The sequence below is a fragment of the Oryx dammah genome, unplaced genomic scaffold (genome assembly GCF_014754425.2).
Source record: "Oryx dammah isolate SB20612 unplaced genomic scaffold, SCBI_Odam_1.1 HiC_scaffold_24, whole genome shotgun sequence".
Lineage (NCBI taxonomy): Eukaryota > Metazoa > Chordata > Mammalia > Artiodactyla > Bovidae > Oryx > Oryx dammah.
Genome location: NW_024070208.1, coordinates 12841304 through 12864216, shown reverse-complemented (window position 1 = coordinate 12864216; position 22913 = coordinate 12841304). Strand labels below are relative to the sequence as shown.

Below are 22913 nucleotides of genomic sequence, written 5' to 3'. Positions count from 1 at the left end.
ATAACTGTTCACTTTGCAGTACAGCAGAAACTAACATGACTTCATAAAGCAACTGTTGCTGTTCAGTTGCCCAGCCATGTCCAACTCTGAGACCCCGTGGACTGCAGCACACCAGGCCTCCCTGTCCCGCACCATCTCCTGAAGCTTGCCCAAGTTCATGTCCCTTGCATCAGTGATGTCATCCAGCCATCTCGTCCTCTGACACCCTCTTCTTCTGCCCTCAATCTTTCCTAGCGTCAGGGGCTTTTCCAATGAGTTGTCTGTTGACATAAGATGACCAAAATACTGGAGTTTCAGCCTCAGCATCAGTCCTTCCAACTATAAAGCAACTATCCTCCAACTAAAAAAAAAAATCCCTCAAAGCCAAACAAGGGTTCTACCTCTCCGCCCTCACGCACCCCATTCTGAATCTCCTCATCTCTGTCTCCTCACTGAATCACCCACCCCAGCCATGACCATCCCTGGAAATTCTCAGGGAAGAGCTTTACCAAGATGTAGACAGTGTCCTCCTCCCCAACTAAGTACAGCTGGTGAGTGGGGGCTCATTTCTCCCAGAAGAGGCTGCTGATTGGAAAAGACATGTCTTTGCACACAGATAATGGACTCTACCCACCAAAGGGCTGAAGAATACAGTGCCCTTGTTTTCCTAAAGCAGAGTGATGCCTTCCTGGCTGGGCGATGGCTATACTGGGAATAGAAAATTAGTTTTTATTGTTTAACCTTCATGGTTTAAATGAGGAAGTTTCTGCTACAGTTAAAGGTCCCCTCGAGTTTTCATAAAGTAGCCTTATGACAGCAATATTAGTCTTCATAAAGAGCTCCATTTTAAAATGTCTTGCACTTGGGTACTTGTTCCAAAGTTTCATCTAAGGGCTTAGCCGACTAACTGCAGTGCAGCGTCTTGGGCTAACTGTGCTATTTACTGCATCTCTGCTCTCTTTTGCCACTTTTATTTTTTTGATTAATTAAGTCATTGTTTCCTTCTGGCCAGCCGGGGCCTTTGTTGCTGTGCTCAGACTGTTCTCCAGCTGCAGCAAGCGGGGGCTACTCTTCGCTGTGGTGCGAGGGCTTCTCGCGGCGGAGGCTTCTCGGTGCAGAGCACGGGCTCTACTGCACACAGGCTCCAGGAGCCGTGCCTCCTGGGCTCTAGAGCACAGGTTCAACAGCTGTGGCGCGTGGCTTAGTCGCCCCATGCCTTGCGGAATCTTCCAGGATCGACCCTGTGCCTTGCATCAGCAGGTGGGTTCTCAAGCACCGGACCGCCAGAGAAGTCCTCTTCTGCCACTTTTCAACATAATCATGCCACCTCACACTGGCGGAGTTTCTGACATCCACAAAGACTCATCCCCACTCCCGCCACCCCCCCAAGAAGGTTATTTGCATAATCTCTCCCCACAGTATCCCTGACTGCTAGGAACGGAGCTCGAAGTGGGACAGAGGTACCAGGCCAGCCGCTGTGGACTAGTGAGGCCAGGGAGGGAGGGGAGAGGTTGGCCATGCGGGTTCTCCAGCCTCACAGTCCCTGTCATGCTCATGCCTTAAAGAACCACGCTTGGGAACGCCCTCCAGCCCTTAAGGGGAATCTTCCAGGCACTGATAATGTGGCCAGCTTCCGGCAATATTAAACCATCATCTGCTTGATGACATCAAGAGCAGGGCTGAGCACAGATCACTCATAAATTCTTTAAGCTGGTTCTTTAAACATTCCTTGAGCACCAACTGCGTACCTGCCACTGGGTAGAGAAACAAAACATCACAGAGTCTCTGCCCTTGGAAAGCTTGCATTTGGGTGTGTCCAGCCAGCACCAGGCCCCTGGAGTCGATGCTATGCTGGGGTGAATACAAGAAGCCCCAGGTGTGCATCACAGAGGTTCCTACCCCAAAGGTGGTCAGGCAGGCATCACTGGGGGCTTCCCTGGTGGCTCAGGTGGTAAAGAATCTGCCTGTCAATGCAGGAGACCCAGGTTCAATTCCTGGATGGGGAAGATCCCCCGGAGAAGGAAATGGCAACCCACTCCAGTATTCTTGTCTGGAGAATCCCATAGACAGAGGAGCCTGATGGGTTACAGTCCGCGGAATCACAAAGAGTTGGCCACAACTGAGCGATGAACACTTTCACCTTTTTGTGTGTGAAGAAATGGTTGAGCTAAATTTTGAAAGACAAATAAAAACTGTACACAGAGAAGCCTGGGATGGCACATACGGAACACGCACAAAGACCTATACTTCATCCATCCACCTAGCCGTCCACTCCGCAGAGCTCGCCAGTGGCTGCAAGGGCAGGGTGTCCTGCAGGAGGCCAAGATGCTCTGCATCCAGGACCAACATCCTCTCTGCCCTCACTGTGCTTACAGTCACAGCAAGGAGGTAGGAAGTGGCCGATGGGGACGGGCACAGCCAGGTTAGGGAGCTTCTAACCCTTTACTGAGGTGGGGCCGCTGAGCACAGCCTAGGAGGGGGAGGAGATGGAGCCAGAGGATAATGAGGCTGGAGAGGCGGAGGTTGGAAGGAGGGTCTCAGAACACAGAAGGCTTGGTGTTCCATCTTCAGCAGCTCAGACTTTATCCTGAGGACTACAAGGGTCCACTGAAGGATTTTCGTAAGCAGGAAAGCAAGTGACAGGTTCCAACTGGCATCTGAGAAATCGCTGAGTTGTAGAGAGGGTGGGCTAGAGGCAGTGTGATAGGGCAGGGCGGCCGCCTGGCAGTGGTCCAGGTGAACGGTGATGATGGGGATGGTGACGCCTGTACTGAGGGGCCAAAGGTCATGACACAGCACGGAGAGCAATGCTAGAAAGTTTAGGAAGGAGACAGAACCCACAAGGTGAGGATGAGGTAAGAAAGTTAGAGGAAGCCTGTAAGACCATCTCCTGACTTCTGATTTGGGGTGATGGAGATGATGGCTCTGTCCTTCACCACCAAAGGGTCGATCAGATGAGAAGCAGATATATGCATGGAGGAGAAAAGGTTCTGAGTTCATCAAGTTTCTGATGAATATGAGCGTTACGGTTTACAACTGTCATGATTATTTTTACTGCTGCTTCTGCTACAATACCACCACCATCACTACCACCACCACCTAGCGCCCTCAAAGAGCTAAACCTGAGAACTGAGGGAGCACCCTAGTGATAAGGAAGCTATGTGAGGATGGACCTCGCAGACCTTGAATCTTGAAAAGTTCAAGCAAATATTTGCTGCCTGGTCATCTCAGATATGGGCTTCCCAGGTAGTGCAGTGGTCAAGAGTCTACCTGCCAATGCAGAGGCCTCAGGAGACCTGGGTTTGATCCCTGGGTCGGGAGGATCACGGAGGAGGTTATGAGAACCCTGAAAAATCCCGTGGACAGAGGAGCCTGGCGGGCTACAGTCCATGGGGTTGCAAAGAGTCAGACACGACTGAGACAGACATAGAGAGTTCTGTGCGACTTCCAAGACCCGTCTTCTCCGGACCACACAGGCTGAACCCTGCTTCTCAAATATAGTCCTGTCATTCACCAGTGGCTTCCCTGTCCCCCAGCGGCTCTCATCTCTTCCAAAGACGCTTGATGGTGGTTTAGTCACTAAGTCGTGCCCAACTCTTGAGACCCCACGAACTGCAGCCTGCCAGGCTCCTCTGTCCATGGGATTCTTCAGGCAAGAATACTGGAGTGGGTTGCCGTGTCCTTCTCCGTAAGAGGCTTAGAACACCTCTTTGGTCAGTATTTACCCTGAAGCCTTCCCGAAAACAGACCAGCCCTTCTAAGAAAGATTTCCCAAATCATAGAGTCTACTCCTGAACTACCAAATGAGAATCTTTGTAGCAGATCTGGGAGCCTTTCATTTTTGTTTTAAACAAGCTGCCCAAGTGATTTTTAAGATCAAGTCAGACTTGGGAAATGCTGCTCAAGGGCACATCATTCTCTCCAGCTCCGCAGGCTGGCCCTCTCCGAGGATGAGCCGCTCCTGGTGGAGCAATCCAAGCCTCCTTCACCAGGTCCCCTCCCACTGAGGACCCTCAGTCTTACTGACTTCTGGACTTGCAGCCCAGGAGCCTGTGTCACACAATGAGATGCTCCTCTTCTAGGCATGCCCTTGGTCTTCCGTTTTCTTTTCTAAGGTCAAGCCAGAATATCTTTTCTTCTACCCTGGAGTAGTTCTGGCATAAAGATAAGCCCAACTCCTACAACACCACTCACTGGTTATTTCCCTTTTGCAAACCCTCCTACCTTTTGCCCTGGGTCTCCCCTGTGACTGAGCCCATCACAGCTAATGGGTCGTTGTTGGACAAAAACCAGTAGATGGCTTGGTTTTGTAGGAAAATTCTGTGGGTCGTGCTTTGGCTTTCCCATAAAGGCAGCTTTTATAAATGCTAGATATGATTGGGGTTGATTGAATTGCAGTTCCCAAAACTGTTATGGCAGAGATGAAATCCCATTGGAAAACCACTACATGACTAACATCTTGACTTGGGAACGTCAGTGCCCCCAAACCCCAAGCTGCCTTGTGGGTTTACAAGAAACTTTCTTGGGACACATACTCTTATATACAAAGGCAAAGAGATAATGAATGGGGTTTAATTTTTCCCCTTGTTTTTGTCATGTGAATTTAACTAAAAAGCAAATGAAAAATAATGTCTATACAACAACTGCAATGCTTATAATTTCATAAGTAGTTAGGATCTACTCAGTTTTACTTGCTTTTTTATGGACTTTAGTTTTAAAAGTAGAAATATGTTTCCTGTAATAATTGACATTGGAATTCTAAGGAATCGGCTTTACAGATGGAAAAAACAACCACTCAGTCTGATGAACTTTCTGGTAAACCTACCGAAAACTGGGAAAGTGAGAATTAAAATTTATTCAAAGATCTCAGATGCATAGGATTAAACAAACCTTTGGAAGTTCCTCAGAAAGATGCATGCTGTTCAATCTACTTTCAAATTTCTCTCTCTTTTGGAATCTAAGTAATCCTAAAGTACTTTAACTTTTAGAAAATAAAATCTTGACTGTTCCAATTTTTTGTATATTTGTATATACATAGTACTCTTGCCTCTCAAATCCCATGGACGGAGGAGCCTGGTGGGCTGCAGTCCATGGGGTCGGACACGACTGAGCGTCTTCACTTTCACTTTTCACTTTCATGCATTGGAGAAGGAAATGGCAACCCACTCCAGTGTTCTTGCCTGGAGAATCCCAGGGATGGGGGAGCCTGGTGGGTTGCTGTCTCTGGGGTCACACAGAGTCGGACATGACTGAAGCGACTTAGCAGCAGCAGCATATACATAGAGTTTAATATTTAAGTAAAAAATATGTACTCTTGTTCACATAGTGAGCCCACTTTCCTGCCTAAATAGGATTTAGTGAATATCGGAGACCAGTCATTGTCCTCTTAGAATCCATCCTTTCCTCTTTACAACTAGTGACAGGCAACCCTCTTCTGTCCAACTTTGGTGCCAACAGCTGCTAAACCAGAAACGACAACGTGCAGCCCGCCTCGCATCCAAGTGTCTGCTTATGAGTAAGTTCCAGACAATAAGACACTACTAGAAATGATGATGTCTCAGCTTCCAAGTACCGCCTCAACCCTTTCTTTCTCCCTTTCCACTTTCTGGGAATGACAATGTATGGAGACCACAACTTGGATCCAGAGATGAAAGTACCTGTTGAGGATGGAGGTGCCTTCCTGCCAGCCCTGAACTTGCACCTTTAGATTTCTGCACATAAGAGAAAAAACTTCTATCTTGTTTCTTCCACTGAGTGATGGGTCTCTCTGTTACAGCAGCACAGACTGTACTAAAGAACAGTGAACGTACGACCAGGATCAAAAGACTGCAAATCTCTGGCTACATCATTCTCAGTATCAGGAGATAGTTTCACATTGTAAACCCTGAAGGAGATCAACTAATGTGCTGATTCCTGGGGAAGAAAATAAGAATTCCAGGTAAGAATCAATTGTTCGGTGTTTATAACTCTGGTCTGACTCCCCATTTTTGGTAAATCTTTTGAGGTTCATTGACCTCCTGACTCCATGAAATGGTTAGGTAGGAATGTGCTAACAACATAATTTATTGGTAGTCATTGCCACTGGCTTTTATATTCTGGGGTGAAATAGAGAGTTTTGTAAGAGCATATAAGAAGCCAGAGCCGTGTTATCAGTTCCCATCAGAGCCCTGCCCCTATATAGGTTACAGGCCATGAAGGGGCCGAAACCATGATGAAAGCAAGAAGTTCAGCTGAAGATAACCTTCAACAAAATATGATTGCATAGAGGCAAAAGGAGAAGAGGGCAGCAGAAGATGAGACGGTTAGATAGCATCATCAACTCAATGGACATGTATCTGAACACAGTCCAGGAGATAGTGGAGGACAGGGAAGCCTGGTGTGCTGCAGTTCATGGGGTCACAAAGAGCTGGACTTAGCAACTTAACAACAGCAACAATGGAGGCATTATTGCTTCAGGCTATAATAGTAACAATTACCAACTATACCACTGGTAAGACAACCAATAAATGAAAATCAGGCTTATAACTTTATGAATGGCTTTATGAATTGATCAATGACCCATGTTTAATTAAAAATTAGTTTACAGAATTTAAGAAGTCATCAGTCCTTTTTTTCCTTCCATCTTGAGTCTAAGTCAGATGTGATATATTCAAATGTGAGCAAAAGGTACAGCTCTTGTCCTGATGGAGCTGCAGTTTTGTTCTAAGACCTCTAAACATTTCTGATTGTGCAGTTTCTTGAGAGAAGGAAAAAATTCAATGCTCTCAAACTTACATATTTTTTACTTAAATATTAAAATATTGTTGAATATTAGATATATTATAAAATATTCACAAAAACAGTCTAAAGCTAATATTAAAAAATACATATACATGTAAGAGCTTCCCAGGTGGAGCTAGTGGTAAAGAACCCGCCTAGCAATGCAGGTAGATGTAAGAGATGCCAGTTCAATCCCTAGGTCAGGAAGATACCCTGGAGAAGGGCATGGCAACCCACTCCAGTATTCTTGCCAGAGAATCCCATGGACAGAGGAGCCTGGCAGGCTACAGTCCACAGGGTCACAAAGAGTGGGACACCACCCAAGCCACTTAGCATGCACGCACGCATACATGTCAGTCACCATCCTTCCTTCCCACATCCTAGAGGGTCACCTTGAATGCACTGAGACCTTCACACTGGCGAACAAGGTGACTGATATAATTTGTATATGGATTCTCTGCCCCATATCACCCTTTCAGATACACTTCAAAATAAGTTTCGGGAAGTTTTTCACAAACAGGTACCCAAAGTGAAATTAGCAAGCAAGCATAGAAACATCAGAGCTTCCCAGGGTTAAAGAACTAGCCTGTCAATGTAGGAGTCCTAACAGACCCGGGTTCAATCCCTGGGTCAGGAAGAGCCCCTGGAGGAGGGCATGACAACCCACTCCAGTATTCTTGCCTGGAGAATCCCACGGACAGAGGAGCCTGGGGGGCTACAGTCTACTGGGTCAAAAAGAGTCAGACACGACTGAGCGACTAACACTTAAACTTAACAGTAACATCAAGTAGAGTTACCTCCCAGGTCTCAGGATATATAAATAGTGTATAAACTGAGCCTGGCCGGGAGGTCTGAGGGCCATGCACCCCTGCTCAGGCCTGAGCGCCCACATCGCTCTTCAGCCTGGCAGAGGCCAGAGAGGCCACCAAAGCCGGAACAAGAACTGCTTTATAAATTGGACACCGTATTTGTGCTAGTGTTTTCTTTATTGTCATAGACTGTTATGACAGACTTCGTAAATTGTGGTTTGTAGAGCTGGATCACTAAGAGGCTTTCAGAGTTCTGTGCTAAAGGGGAAAAAAAGCCAAGAAAACCCAGCCACGAACAAAAAAAGGGAGAAAAACAGCATTACTAGTCTGACCAAAGACGGGCTGGGTAAACACCAGTTTTTGCACACATAGAATGTGATACTGTGCTTATGTCTAGCATTTGTTACCACTGGATGGGGCGAGCTCTCAGTAATGACTGCAGCCGCCAATGTCATTTTGTCTCACGGGTTCACCCAATATCTACATTAGAACTGAAACTAAGAGTCACACTTACCTATGCGTGCCTGCTGTTCTATTTTTAGCATCAGCCAGAGCAATGAGAAGTCTGATTATTCTGGCAAGATGTGCAGGCTGTCACATTAACCAATAATCCTTATTAGAGGATAACATATTTGGCAAATCACTATTTGCCAAGGTAATGTGGCTCAGCTGGTAAAGAATCCGCCTGCAATGCAGGGGACCTGGGTTCCATCCCTGGGTCGGGAAGATCCCCTGGAGAAGGGAAAGGCTACCCACTCCAGTATTCTGGCCTGGAGAATTCCATGGACTGTATAGTCCATGGGGTTGCAAAGAGTAGGGCACAACTGAGCAACTTCCACTTCACGTCAGGGGAAAGGTAAATCATTGGTTATTGGAGAAGTTATAGCAAAGTGCCTAGCACAGCAGCACCCTTCATGAACACTGCTTGACTCTAATGATAAGATATGAACAGCACGCACCTTTTGCCTAAAGAGTCTCTTGTCAGGGAAAAAATGGCATCTTCTATTTTCAAACACACAATGGTATATTATGACAGCTTCTTATTCGTTAAAAAGGATTACTTATGTGTAACATTGTTACCCATGAATAACATGTAAAATACTATAGCACAACAAAAATAAATGTGAAATTAATAAAAAGTTCTACTCATCCTGCGGGCCTCCCCAGTGGCTCAAATGGTAAAGAATCCTCCTGCAGTGCAGGAGACCTGGGTTCGAGCACTGAGTTGGGAAGATCCCCTGGAGAAGGGAATGGCAACCCACTCCAGTATTCTTGCCTGGAGAATCCCATGGACAGAGGAGCCTGGCTGGTTACAGTCCATGGGGTCGCAAAGAGTTGAACACCATGATGCTGTGAAAGTGCTGCACTCAATATGCCAGCAAATTTGGAAAACTCAGCAGTGGCCACAGGACTGGAAAAGGTCAGTTTTCATTCCAATCCCAAAGAAAGGCAATGCCAAAGAATGCTCAAACTACCACACAATTGCACTCATCTCACACGCTAGTAAAGTAATGCTCAAAATTCTCCAAGCCAGGCTTCAGCAATACATGAACCATGAACTTCCAGATGTTCAAGCAGGTTTTAGAAAAGGCAGAGGAACCAGAGATCAAATTGCCAACATCCTCTAGATCATGGAAAAAGCAAGAGAGTTCCAGAAAAACATCTATTTCTGCTTTATTGACTATGCCAAAGCCTTTGACTGTGTGGATCACAATAAACTGTGGAAAATTCTGAGAGAGATGGGAATACCAGACCACCTGACCTGCCTCTTGAGAAATCTGTATGCAGGTCAGGAAGCAGCAGTTAGAACTGGACATGGGACAAGAGACTGGTTCCAAATAGGAAAAGGAGTGCATCAAGGCTGTATACTGTCACCCTGCTTATTTAACTTCTATGCAGAGTACATCATGAGAAACACTGGACTGGAAGAAACACAAGCTGGAATCAAGATTGCTGGGAGAAATATCAATAACCTCAGATATGCAGATGACACCACCCTTATGGCAGAAAGTGAAGAGGAACTAAAAAGCCTCTTGATGAAAGTAAAAGGGGAGAGTGAAAAAGTTGGCTTAAAGCTCAACATTCAGAAAAGGAAGATCATGGCATCTGGTCCCATCACTTCATGGCAAATAGATGGGGAAACAGTGGAAACAGTGTCAGACTTTATCTTTTTGGGCTCCAAAATCACTGCAGATGGTGACTGCAGCCATGAAATTAAAAGAAGCTTACTCCTTGGAAGAAAAGTTATGACCAACCTAGATAGCATATTCAAAAGCAGAGACATTACTTTGCCGACAAAGGTCCATCTAGTCAAGGCTATGGTTTTTCCAGTTGTCATGTATGGATGTGAGAGTTGGACTGTGAAGAAAGCTGAGTGCCGAAGAATTGATGCTTTTGAACTGTGGCGTTGGAGAAGACTCTTGAGAGTCCTACCAGTCCATTCTGAAGGAGATCAGCCCTGGGATTTCTTTGGAAGGAATGATGCTAAAGCTGAAACTCCAGTACTTTGGCCACCTCATGTGAAGAGTTGACTCATTGGAAAAGACTCTGATGCTGGGAGGGATTGGGGGCAGGAGGAGAAGGGGTCGACAGAGGATGAGATGGCTGGATGGCATCATGGACTCGATGGACGTGAGTCTGAGTGAACTCCGGGAGTTGGTGATGGACAGGGAGGCCTGGCGTGCTGCGATTCATGGGGGTCACAAAGAGTCAGACACAACTGAGCGACTGAACTGAACTGAGCTGGAGTAACTTAGCGTGCATGCAAGACATGAGGTAACACTATCACTTTTAAAAAATAGCAAACAAACTGTCCTAATTCCATTCTTTTATTTATTTATTTATTTATTTATTTTTAATTTTTACTTTACAATTCTGTATTGGTTTTGGCATAGATTGACATGAATCCACCACAGGTGTACAATAACCTAAACTATACCCACTTATACAAAATAATTTATATTATATTAAATTATATATATATACACAATCATATTCACACACATGCAATGAGGTCTACTTTAAGGCATTTGTTCTCTTTTATGGATTATGACTTTGCATAGTTCCATCTTTACATTATCCAATCCTATTTTAAATGTCTCTGTAGAGTTTTCTAGTTTTATTTTCATAAGCTTTGTATATTCCTTGTTAAATGAATTTTTAGGGCTTTTTAAAAATTATGAATGAAATCTTTCATTCATGTTTTCTAATTATTGTTTGAAATGGGGACAGCTATTATTACCTATTACTTTTGTAAACTGATTTATTTTTCTTGCAGCCTCTCAGTTCCTTTGAATTTTCCCAGGTATACAAGCACATCACATTCAAATTCTACCTTCTCTATATTTTATTTCATTCTTATATGTAATTGCATTTGCTAGCACATTCTGAACAATGTTAAATAACATGGGGACCGTGGATATCTTTGTTGTGTTCCTGATAGTGAGAGAAATGCTCCTATTTTTCATCATTAGCTAACTTTTAGTTTGAGCTATTTAGGATAACATCAAGAATCCAACTAGTTCTACTTTCTAATGGATTTTAAACATCAGAAATATGTGCAAAATTTTGTCACTCACTTCTCAGTATCTAGCAAATGATAATGTTTTTCTTCTTTGACCTGTTAAAATGAATCATCCTTGCATGCCCATAAGTAATATGGAGGGACCTGAGCAAGACCACGGAGGATACTAAAGAGTGTGTCAAACTGGAGAAAAGCATTCAGATCTTAATATTACTTATTTTCTAAATTATCTTGGCTGATTTTGCATACTCATTTTCCCAGAAGAAACCCAAAGTATAATTTTTAAGGACCAGGGTACCAACCAATGAAATTAAAAGTTTGTCTTCTTTCCATTATAAGGAGGTTCAATATATGTTGATCTAAATAGAAAATTTGGAAGCAATCATTTATATAACCAGAATTACCTTAATTAGGGGTTCAGTTTTGAACTAATACATTACCTCTAGTACATGTAATTGTTGTTTATAGATAGGTTACTCAATATCTCAGAGGCAGGATTAAAAGCAGACTAACAAAAATGAAACATAGAACAAAATAATAAAAATGAATTAGAATTTGTCTTTCTCTGTCTGACTTACTTCACTATATATATTCTCTAGGCCCATCCATCTTGCTACAAATGGCAGTATTTCATTTCTTTCTTAATATTATATCACTTATACATGGAATCTAGAAAATAATACAAATAAATCTATAAACAAACAGAAATAAACTCACAGACAGAAAATAAACTCATAGTTACCAAAGGGATAAAAGAAAGGAGGAGCAAATTAGGAGTACTGGATTAACAGATACAAACTACTATACATAAAAGAGCACAGGGAATTATATTGAACATCTTGTAATAATCTATAATGGGCTACAATGTGGGAAAAATAACTAAACCACATCACTGTATACCCAAAACTAACATCATATTCTAAATCAACAACAGCAAATTGAGTGTTAGATTTCACAGTGTATAGCTCAGTAAGTCCCCTTTTCCCAGTGTGGATCAGAATTTTTGAAGATAATTTAAAATCAAGGGTCTTGCAAATGTTATGCCTTTCTTCCCCTAATATACTGTCCTTCACAACACAACTTATAAATGTCTTAAGAACAGGCTCTCTATATGCTAAATTACTGCATTATTTAAATCAAGTCTAAGTCTTAAATAGACCTGGAAGTTTCCTAAGGATAATATGTACTTAATACATTTAGTGTTGCTAGTAATAAAAACATCACAGTGGATTTCTGCAACCTGCTTCAGTGTTTGCATTGTTTTAATGCAATTTTAGAAAAATGATCAAACGTGCTCTAAGATAGAGCATTAAAAAATGTCTTTGATTAAGTCATCAACAATAACAATGAATTAGTAACAATGGTGGTAAAGTAATATATAAACATTTAATGAGTGCATTAAATGTCCTCTATTTCCAGGACTGTGCTTAGGTCCTTTATATCTTTGATTCAAATCAACCACAATCCTATTACAGAGGGATTGTGAACTCTAGTTTTTAAAGATGAGGAAGCCAGAGTGAAGAAATATTAAGTACTTTCCCAAGATCACATTTATTCAAACATAAGTCTGACTTCACATGCTACAATTTCACATGTCTTACTTCACATGCTACAACTTCTCCCACAAATATACATGATTAAAAAGATAAAGAGAGCGTGCTAAGTCGCTTCTTCAGTCGTGTTTGACACTTTGCAAGCTTATAGTCTGTAGCCCGCCAGGCTCCTCTGTCCATGGGATTCTCCAGGCAAGAATGCTGGAGTGGGTTGCCATGCCCTCCTCCAGGGGAATCTTTCTGACCCAGGGATCGAACCCATCTCTCTCACATCTCCTCATTGGCAGGCGGGTTCTTTATCGCTGTGCCACCTAACTTAAGATGAGGTAAATACAGTACAGTAGTCCTGCAATTTCCAATTGCTTCCAATAGTGAAAAATCAGAAGTTATTCATTTTTCTCTTGTTTTTAGTAGTTTAATTTTTTGCAAAAGCAAAAAAAGAAAAAATGCTGTAGAACATTTAAAAATGAATTAGACTAATGGAATTATTGTTACTAAATAGCTCAAAAATTACAATAGAAGATCAAAAGATCAAATTTAAACATACATTTTAAAATAGGCATCTACTGCATAAGGCTAAGCACCTACACCCTAAATATAATGAAAATGCAATCTTTTTAAACAACATTCTTATAGATATTAGAATGATATATACTTCCTTGATCCTATGATATATATATTTTTATATTTCAGAATCTCTGAACTGGATGCAACTAGAATCTATAATGATTATGTTTAATTCTTTAGTCAATTTTTTTTCTCTCTTTGTGATGCATGAAATAATAACGTAAGTTGAAAATTTGTGGTATCTTAAATTTGTTGAAATATAGCAAATACTAGCCTGAAGGGTTATTATACAAAACAGTTTTATCTCTCCCTACCTCTATATCCAATACATATCCTCTTTTTTAAAAATTTGATTACTACTTGTGAATTAGAAAAAAAAAAAAAAACTCAAATTTCAACTTAGGTTTGAGGTATTTGAGAAATTTAGAATTTACTATGAGATGATCAGAGATAGCCCGGGGAGCTGCAAACTAGAGGTTGGGATGTCCGAGCAGACGCAAGAACCCATCAGATGTGTTATGCGAGACAGCAACATGGATGCATGGGCACCCCCTGGAATCAGGGGGCTCTACCCAGTTCTTGCTGGAGTCAGTAAGTAAAATAATGCCAAGGCTGCAGAATTCTCAAGGGACCATACCCAGGAAAACAAAACAGGCAGTTATTCCAGCGTTTCTCCACGGAGGCTGTCAGTGTAGAGAAGTCATTTGTCTTCTGTGTCCCCATCCCCTCCCTTTTCACTCAGCCCTCCTGGAAAATCAGAAAAGGACCAGAGAATTTCCTCTCCCCCAACATCAACTCCTGCTCTGCTTCACTTCCCCCCACAAGTCAAATAACAACAGAGGACCAGCTAATACTTATTCTCCACAGAACCCTGGATCCACACACAGATGAGGAATAGGGGGTCTTCCCATCCCAAAACCCAACTTAAAGGAAGTAGCCAGTAGAGAATCCTTGAGCAGAGAGAATGGTTTCTAAGGCAGGGATTTCAAACTAGCACACTGACTCACTGACTACCACAAACCATCCCTGTCCTTCTTTCCAGAGTGAATTTAAATGCCTCCTCCAAAATAAGAGAAAGAGAGAGAGAGAGGAAGGGAGAGAAAGAGAGAAAGGAAAAAATATTTGCATGAACACCGCTGGTCACTATAATTAACCACGCGGTCATGTCCGACTCTTTGCAACCCCTGGACTGTAGCCCTCCAGGCTCCTCTGTCCGTGGGATTCTCCAGGCAAGAATACTAGAGTGGGTTGCCATTCCCTTCTCCAGAGGATCTGCCTGACCCAGGGATGGAACTCAGGTCTCGTGCATTATAGGCAGATTCTTTACCATCTGAGCCACCAGGGAAGCCCAATTAACCACTACCAACTTCAAAAGGATTCTGCTAATCCCTCAAAAAAAATTCTCTTTAGCTCTCTTACAAATTATTAAAATAAAAAAGAACAAAGTCAACAGCACTCAGCCAATTTTAATTTTCAGCATTAGTAGAGTCCATGAGGGCCCTTGACTTATCATCTCAATGTGGACTCACCTTCTGCACAGCTGCTTGAAAAGCCTGTTTAATTCTCTTACACGAATCAGGTATTAATTTGGAGTCTTGACTCTCCAGGGCTGTGTCTTGCAAATCCGTGTTTTCATGGAGCTTGAAAATTCTATTAATGCAGTGAGTGTCATCTTCTGATATTCTGTTAGGATCCATCTGAGAGGGGAAAAAAGTGTGAGGACGTAAGAATGGTTATCACTGATCACTCTGCTGTTGAGTCAAGTGTGACTGAGACAACAGAATTCATTCTTGGAAGAATGAATGCAGGTCCCCAACAACTAACAGTTAATACAATTACCCTCCAGTTGGTGCAAACATTGACTTCTAATTTGTTTTTATGACTATCTATCATCCACAACACACGCGTACACATGTAATTCATGGAGAAATTATCAAAACTGTCTGACGTTATCCAAGTCCTCACTGAGGGGAAGGGCATCAATGAAATTACCGGTGTTCAGTACAGGAAGAACAGGCCTTTTAAGTCCTAAGGAGCACGCCAGGTGGGATTATGAAGCCCACTTGGGTATTCAAAGCATGAAACCTACATAAATCAGGTGAAATTAACATCATGTTCAGCTGCCATGTTTGCCTAGCCTTTTCCCTTAATCAATGTGTGTTTTAATCAGCCCAAGAAATACATTTCCTAGCCCCAAAGAAAACCTGCAGCCAGAAGGAGTTTCCCTTTTTGTTGAACCTCTCACCAGTTTTCTTAGACAGGAGAGCTACATCTGTCAGAAGGTGACTGAAAATGTGTTTGGTGATGCTTGATATCAGCTGGGGTGAAGGGGGCTCATGAGCAATCTATTCATATTCATGCTGAGGGGATGCTAAAATTCTTGAAGTGCGTGGGATAGTCTCACCCAAAATATCCCCGCGGAGCTATCAGCTGGTTGCCTAGTTACAACAGGTACCAGCACAAGCATTTCTTTATGTATTACTCTTAAAATTGGCTGCCAGCTCCTCCTGGGGCTCTGATGAGTCTTTGTAGTGGTTTCAACTGCCAAGTAAAGAGGAGAAGTAATTAGCTGTCTAATTGCTTTAATAATAGTGGCTTAATTTATCATTCTCTTCTTTCAAAAACTTCAAGGTACTTCATTGTGCGTTTGCTTTTTAGGTACAGGCTAGATTAAAAAAAAAAAAAAAAGGAGACGGGCGGGGGGGAATTATGTAAGTTTGCCATAACCAAGTAAGTAAGTAAAGTCACTCAGTCGTGTCCGACTCTTTGCGACCCCATGGACTGTAGCCTACCAGGCTCCTCCCTCCATGGGATTCTCCAGGCAAGAGTACTGGAGTGGGTTGCCATCGCCTTCTCCAGGGGATCTTCCCGACCCAGGGATGGAACCCGGGTCTCCTGCATTCCAGGCAGATGCTTTAACCTCTGAGCCACCAGGGAAGCCCACCATAACCAAAGCACAGTCAATTAATACCAGGTCTCTCAATCCCTGGTTTAATTATCTTTCTAAACATCAGTGGAAGATGTGCAGGTTTATTAACCAGCTGTTAGAAGTAAACTAAGTACCCTACCCATATCCAAAACTCTCAAAATGATAGCCTTTCAACAAATGTGCACCCACCAATGCAAATGTTATCATTCCACTCTTGTAAATTAAAGGATTGGTAACATCTGTAATCACGGGAGAGGTGTCACTCAGGACTCAAAACTACTTGCAACCCATATTTATCTTTTATGTCTTTAAGACAATGAGTACGAATCATAATATCTGAGATTTCATATAAGGCAAGCTTTCCATTCCACAGTTCTGTTAAAAAGTTCACTTATACCAGTAAGTTTCCCACAAAACCAGAGAGGCTTGGGCAACTGATATGAAGGGTCACTGGGTTTAGACCTCAAGAAAGAAGATTCCTGCGAAGGCCTCAGTTGGCTCACCACCAGAAAGCCACTGAGCTAAAGGGACAGTGTGGTATTAGTGGGGAAACGCCTGGGGACCCTAACATTGGTTAAGCTCCAACCCGGCTGACAAGCTGAGCGCCATCGATGTAAACAGTAATCCCCATGACTCTTGCTATGGGAAGTATAGTCCTGTCATCTTCAGGGTTACAAGCTCAGCCAGATTTTGTTAGAAATGCAGATGCCTAGGCCCCACCCTGGGCAGTGCCTGTGAATCTGCATTCTAACTCAGATTCATGGTGATTCTCATGCACGTTCAGGTTTGAGAAGTGATGCTTTCAAATACCAAAGGTACAAATATCAATTGTCTACTATTAAAATGTCTCCAAATTTCCTGGGACACCCACTTTTAAAGTTTTTTCACAAGTAATAACAGCCAGCACAAAAATACTGATATGATCAATGATGACTAAAGGTTTAATGAAGAGAAACATGATGCAAAGATTTTAGTCTCTTCTCTCTTAAAAAACAGCCCTGCCCAGGTCCCACCCTGGGCCAATTTATTCAATATCCGTAAGAGTTGAGGTCAACTGAATCTCTCTCCCCGAGTGTATCTAACGTGTGAGAGCCACTGTTTCCGATGCTCATGTTAGGGCTTTTTTCTTGTTTAGTCGTTAAGTCATATCTGACTCTTTGCAACCCCATGGACTGTAGCCCACCGTCTACTGTCCATGGGATTCTCCAGGCAAGAATGCTGGAGTGGGTTGCCATTTTCTTTTCCAGTGGATCTTCCCAACCCAAGGATCAAACCCACGTCTCCTGGATTGGCAGGTGGATTCTTTACCACTGAGTCATCTGGGAAGCACATTTAGAGCTAAACATATATAAATGTTACCAATTATTTTCCCAAATGAAAGTGTGACATCATTAAGTTTGATATTGTACTCACTTATTTTGTTTACTTGAGGGTCATGCATTAGAAATTTATTTTTAAGTTTTATTTTATTGAATGAATTTGCAATGTTGTATTATTTTCTAATGTAGAGCAAAGTGATTCAGTTATACACATATATGTGTGTGTGTGTGTGTGTGTGTGTGTGTGTGTGTGTGTGTGTGTATAGCAGTTTGCATCTGCTAATCCCAAACTCCCAATCTGTCCCTCTTACACCTTCTGTCTTGACAACCAGAAGTCTGTTCTCTATGTCTGAGTCTATTTCTGTTCCATAGATAAGTTCCTTTGTGTCCTATTTTAGATTCCACATATAGGTGATACCATATGGTATTTGTCTTTATCTTATTTACTTCAGTCAGAATGATCCATCCATGTTGCTGTAAATGCCATCATTTCGTTCTTTTTATGGCTGAGTACTATTCTGTTATCTATGTGTACCCTATCTGCTTAATCTAGTCATCTGTCAGTGGACATGTGTTTCCCTGTCTCGGCTGATGTGAACATGCCGCTGTGAACACAGTGGTGCAAGTGTCTTAGGAACTTATTTTTCATCTACAACCAAATGTCTTTGTTAGTCCACTGCCCTTGCGACTCTCTGTGCCTGCAAATGCAGACCAGGAGAAAGAGCAGAGCAGAGGTGCAGGGGTGCAAGGCCAGCCACGTGCGTGCATGCTAAGTTGCTTCAGTCATGTCTGACTCTCTGCACCCCATGGACTGTGGTCCACCAGGCTCCCCTGTCCACAGCATTCTCCATGCAAGTATACTGGAGTGAGTTGCCATGCCCTTCTCTAGGGGGTCTTGCCCACCCAGGGGTTGAACCAAGGTCTCCTGCACAGCCTACAGATGCTTCACTGTCTGAGCCACCAGGGAATCCCCAAATCACAGTAAACTGACTTACAAATGAATTCACTGTACCTAGAAATGACTGAAAATATTAAGTGAATCTTGAATATCTGATTTAAATTGGACTTCAAAAATACATTTATCAGATGGTGTGGTTCACATGAAGGTAACTCAGTCTGAAAGCTTCGCTGAAACTTCATCACTTGCAGGGTTAAAGGAGGCAGGATGCTTGCCATCTGTGCTACTTTGTTTTCTGTTTTTTCAAGCCGACAGCCCACACACCTCCACATCAGACTTTTGGTAGTGACGGGGCTCCTTCTTGGGTAAAGAACAGCCCAGGGAGGTTGGTGTGCATGCTGGGAGTTTGGGGGAAAGAGTTAAAAGGGAAGAAAGACTGAGTTTTCTGAAACACTTATCTTACAGCTAAGTTCTAAACTTGAATATGGTTATATGGATGTTGTGTGTATGTGTGTTTAAATACACACCAATATTTAAAAGCAACTTTTTGGAAGGGATATTTTTTCTTTGTAAACCAAAGTATGAATACTATGTAGTAAATATATAGCACAAACCACATGCTTTTTTCTTTGGCAAGGTTGGTGGGGGGGAAGCCAATCTACACTGGATCTAGTACTTTCATTTTTTTTTTTTTCTTAATTTAGGCACAAGCAATCTGCAAACATTTGGGAGGCAGATTCATTTTTAACTATTCAAACATGAGTTAAGAAAGGGAAACTTGTTTTAAGTCACTATAATTTATTTTTTTTTTACATTATTTGGGGATATTTTTCTAAATGCATTTAAAACTAAATTGAACTTTTTTTTTTTTAACTTTTTAAATGGGGTACGGCCAATTAACAATGTTGTGATTCTTGAGGATTTTCAGGACTTCCCTCTCTCACTTTAAACAAAAACAATAAAACTGGCTCCATTTTCTTTTCTTTTCTTTTCTTTTTTTACTATAAACTGCAAACATGTTACCTGGATTTAGATGATTTCATTCTAACTCAAATGCATTCAGGAATTCCAAGTAAGTGACCCACACACTGAGTGGAAATCAAAAATCTATCTCTTATTTGGTACCAAGTCCTCATCCAAAGGAACTGATGTTAAGTGAAAATGTTCAACTGGTATCAGGTCAAACTGGGTCTATTCTCTAAGCTAGAACTTTCAAAGAAGGCTTCCAGCAAATGCAAAAGTGTAAAGAACTATAGACTGAACCTACAGGTACTGACCACGGGGTTTCAACAGTTACCAGTGCATCTGGTTTCATCTACAAGCATCCATGTTATTATTTTGAAACAAATTCCAAACATTCTATTTCATCTGGAACTTCTTCTGAATGTATCTCCTTTAGATATCATCCTCACCAAAACCTAAGCACATCTAGTGGGGTATTCCTATGAAAACATTGCTCCAAATATTACTTCTTTACTGAAGAAGGCCACTTAAAAAAAAAAAATGCAGCCCAAAGCTGGGTTCAGCATAATGGCTAATACATTTTGCATAAATTTTGGAGAATCCCAGTCTTCATGACATCTAGGAAAACTGTACCCAGAAATTCGAGGACATTAAATTCTCCAAATGAATTTTTTTCTAGCCAGGCTTACTAACTTACATGTGGACTTTGGAAAAAATTGTTGAAAATTTTCCATGTTATCCATGTGACGTCAAGACTGCTAAACGATCATGAGAAGGCTAGACTTCTCAGCCCACCAGACCATTAATACTGGGACTCCCTATAAAGAAGTCAAACAGTTTCTTCAACAGCCCAGCAAGTCGTTCTTTTTGAAATGGTCACATTTCCATGGTTCCTATCAATGTAAGCTGTTCCTGGTCCCTACAATCCATTCATCCCCTAGCTCTTTCAGTGCTGAATACTCACTTCACAATCCCTGCTATGAAAATGCCATAATGCTAAGGTGTTAGAAGAGATAAAAGAGGAGAAGTACTGGGGCTTCCCTGGTGGCCTAGTGGTTAAGACACAGGCCTTCCAATGCAGGGGAGTTGGGTCTGATCCCTGGTGAGGGAACTAAGAACTCACAGGCCCTAGGACCGAGAACTAAAAATTAATTAATTAATTAGTTAAATTTAAAAAGACGGAACGACTGCATCTTCTGCCTCTTCTCTCAATGCTTCTCTCTTATTTGACTAGGAATTTAAAGTCTTTTGTTACAGTCCCCATCATTACCTGGCATCATGCATGCAGTACAGTAGGTGGGCACTGTATGTTGACTAAATGACTCTTAACTCGTATTCCGCACCAGTGAATAGTGCCGTGTGCAGCGCAGGCACTCAGTATATAAGTATTAAATGGGGGAGGGGGCAGGACCATATACCGGATGAGAAAATGGATAAATCAGTCATTCTTGGCTGCAGCACAGTCCAATGAAAGAAACATGTTTCATCACTTTCATATAGATTTGTGTAATCTAAGAGACCCTGATGCTGGGAAAGATTGAGGGCACGAGGAGAAGAGGGGGGGGGTGTGTGACAGAGAATGAGAAGGTTGGATGGCATCACCGACTCGATGGACATGAGTTTGAGCTAACTCTGGGAGGGAGACAGTGAAGGACAGAGAAGCCTGGCCTGCTGCAGTCCATGGGGTCGCAAAGAGTGGGACAGGACTGAGAGACCGAACAACAACGTTGCAAGTAAACTACTTGAAAGGTGTAGTTTCTGAAAAACTTTCTCAATAGGAAAATATTTTTATTAATATACAAATACAAATTTTCTAAAATACTGTGCATAGTATGTCTATTTCTGTCTCAGTTCACAAACTAGTTCTACAAAATGCAAATTAGTGGATACTGAATACTTAGCAAAAAGTCTATGATGACAAGTTCAGGACTCTGGCACATGTCAAAAACCTGTACAACCCAGGCAATGCCATGTCTCACGCATCCAATTTGGTTTAGTAATCACCTTTGAATCTGAAAACCAATGAAGTCCAAACCCAACTCTCTTTTCCCATAAAAAAAAAAAAAATGCACAGTCAGCCCCCCACTTCCTTTGAGAAAGAGTTTACAGCACCAGACAAGAATATTTGAATGAATCCAAGCAACTGCACAGCAATTTCCAAGAAAACACAAACCACCAGAAAGCATAATGTTACAAATTTACCCTTTCCTTTCTACTATCTCTCCCCAGTCCCTAGCCGGTTTCCCTATCTTTGAAAAGCTTGGTTATTTGCTAGATCGTCGCCAGGCTGTGCCAGGGCAGAGAACTTCACCACCTCCACACACGTCTCGCTTCCTTCCTCCGCCCACCTTCATGGGCAGGCACGTGGGCCCTTCTCTCTTCTTTCGCCCCGAGCGAGAGGAGCCCGGCTTCTAAGACTAGGCATCCCTGGCCGCGCTGTCTTTTGGTCCATCTGGTGCCTTGGGCATCGCCACCAGATGCTCCAGGGGCTGCGGGCAGCGCACGCACTGCGACCTTCGGCTCCGCGCGCACCTCGGCACGGTGCAAAGCAACCAGCCCCAGGACCCCTCAATCTCTGGGGGGTGGGTGGGAAGGGAAACGGTCGGTGACACCTAACTGGAGACGCTCCATTTTGTTCCTAAGTGAACATCAATAAGTTCATTCTTTGCTCCAAGGAGGATACAGAAGGGGAGAAAAGTGCGTAATCGTTTCCAAAAGAGGTGAGCGACCAATGCGGTCTCGCCGGGGGAAATTCAAACGCACCACGCAGGGCGAGCCCAGCCTCAGCGCATCAGCCGGGCCGGGCTGCGCGCGCGGGGACCGAGGCCAGCGCTCCGGGCCCCGCGCCCGGCTGCCCCGCAGTCACACGCTCTCTTTTGAGTCGCTTTCCCCTCCGGAATATGCAAGATCCGGGGAAGCCCGGCTTGGGGGGACCAAACATTCCTACCGCTGCCAAGTGCTGCCACCGCCTGCCAAGTGCTGGCGGGTCGAGGTGGGCGCGCCCCACCCGCACGCCCCTGTGGGGCGAGCACTCACCTGCGCTCGGAAGTAGAGGAACAGGGCGACGCTGCACACGACCTGGCCCAGCCCCAGCCCCAGGAGGGCCACGAACGTGGAGCGGGAGGCGGCGGCGGCCGCGGGGGCTGCGGGCGGCGGCGGGGCGTGCAGCGGGCCGTCGTGCGGGGCGCCCGCGCCGCCCATCTCCTCGGAGCCGCGCAGGTACTTGGTGTAGTCTCGGCTGGCGCGGCGCATGGCGCTCGGCCCCCTGGCTCGGGCGCTCGCCTCCCTCCCGGGCTGGGCTGCCGCGCCCTCAAGTCCGAAGGCGGCGGAGCCGGCGCGCGGCCAGGCGGGCCTCGACGCGGGGCGCTCAGGACCGGGCGCTGCTCCGGGGGCGCGCGGACCAGCGGGGAGGGCTCCCGGCCGCCCCAACTCTTATAAACCGCCTCGGGAGGGCTGGCCCCGCGAGCCAACCCGCCCCAGGCGAAGCTGCCTCTTCCACTCCCACCCCGGGCTCCCCTTCCTTCCTTTCGCCCTCCCTCCCTGCCTCTCTCACTCAAAGGCCTCCTCCCTCCCCGTCGGGGCCCTCGGGGGTGGAGGCTGTGGGTTGGTCCAGC

The 22913-nt window shown here is 43.9% G+C and overlaps 1 protein-coding gene across 1 annotated transcript in view; it reads right to left on the bottom strand.

The window, feature by feature from the left end:
- TNFSF11 (TNF superfamily member 11) overlaps positions 1-22712 on the bottom strand; it is a 43942-nt gene extending 21230 nt beyond the window's left edge. The window contains exons 1-2 of the mRNA XM_040267192.1: positions 22336-22712; positions 14720-14887 (exon numbers count right to left, since the gene is read on the bottom strand). Of these exons, the coding sequence (XP_040123126.1) occupies positions 14720-14887; positions 22336-22551 (384 nt within the window). The 5' untranslated portion in view covers positions 22552-22712. The remainder of the gene's footprint in view (positions 1-14719; positions 14888-22335) is intronic.
- Positions 22713-22913: the final 201 nt, after the last annotated feature.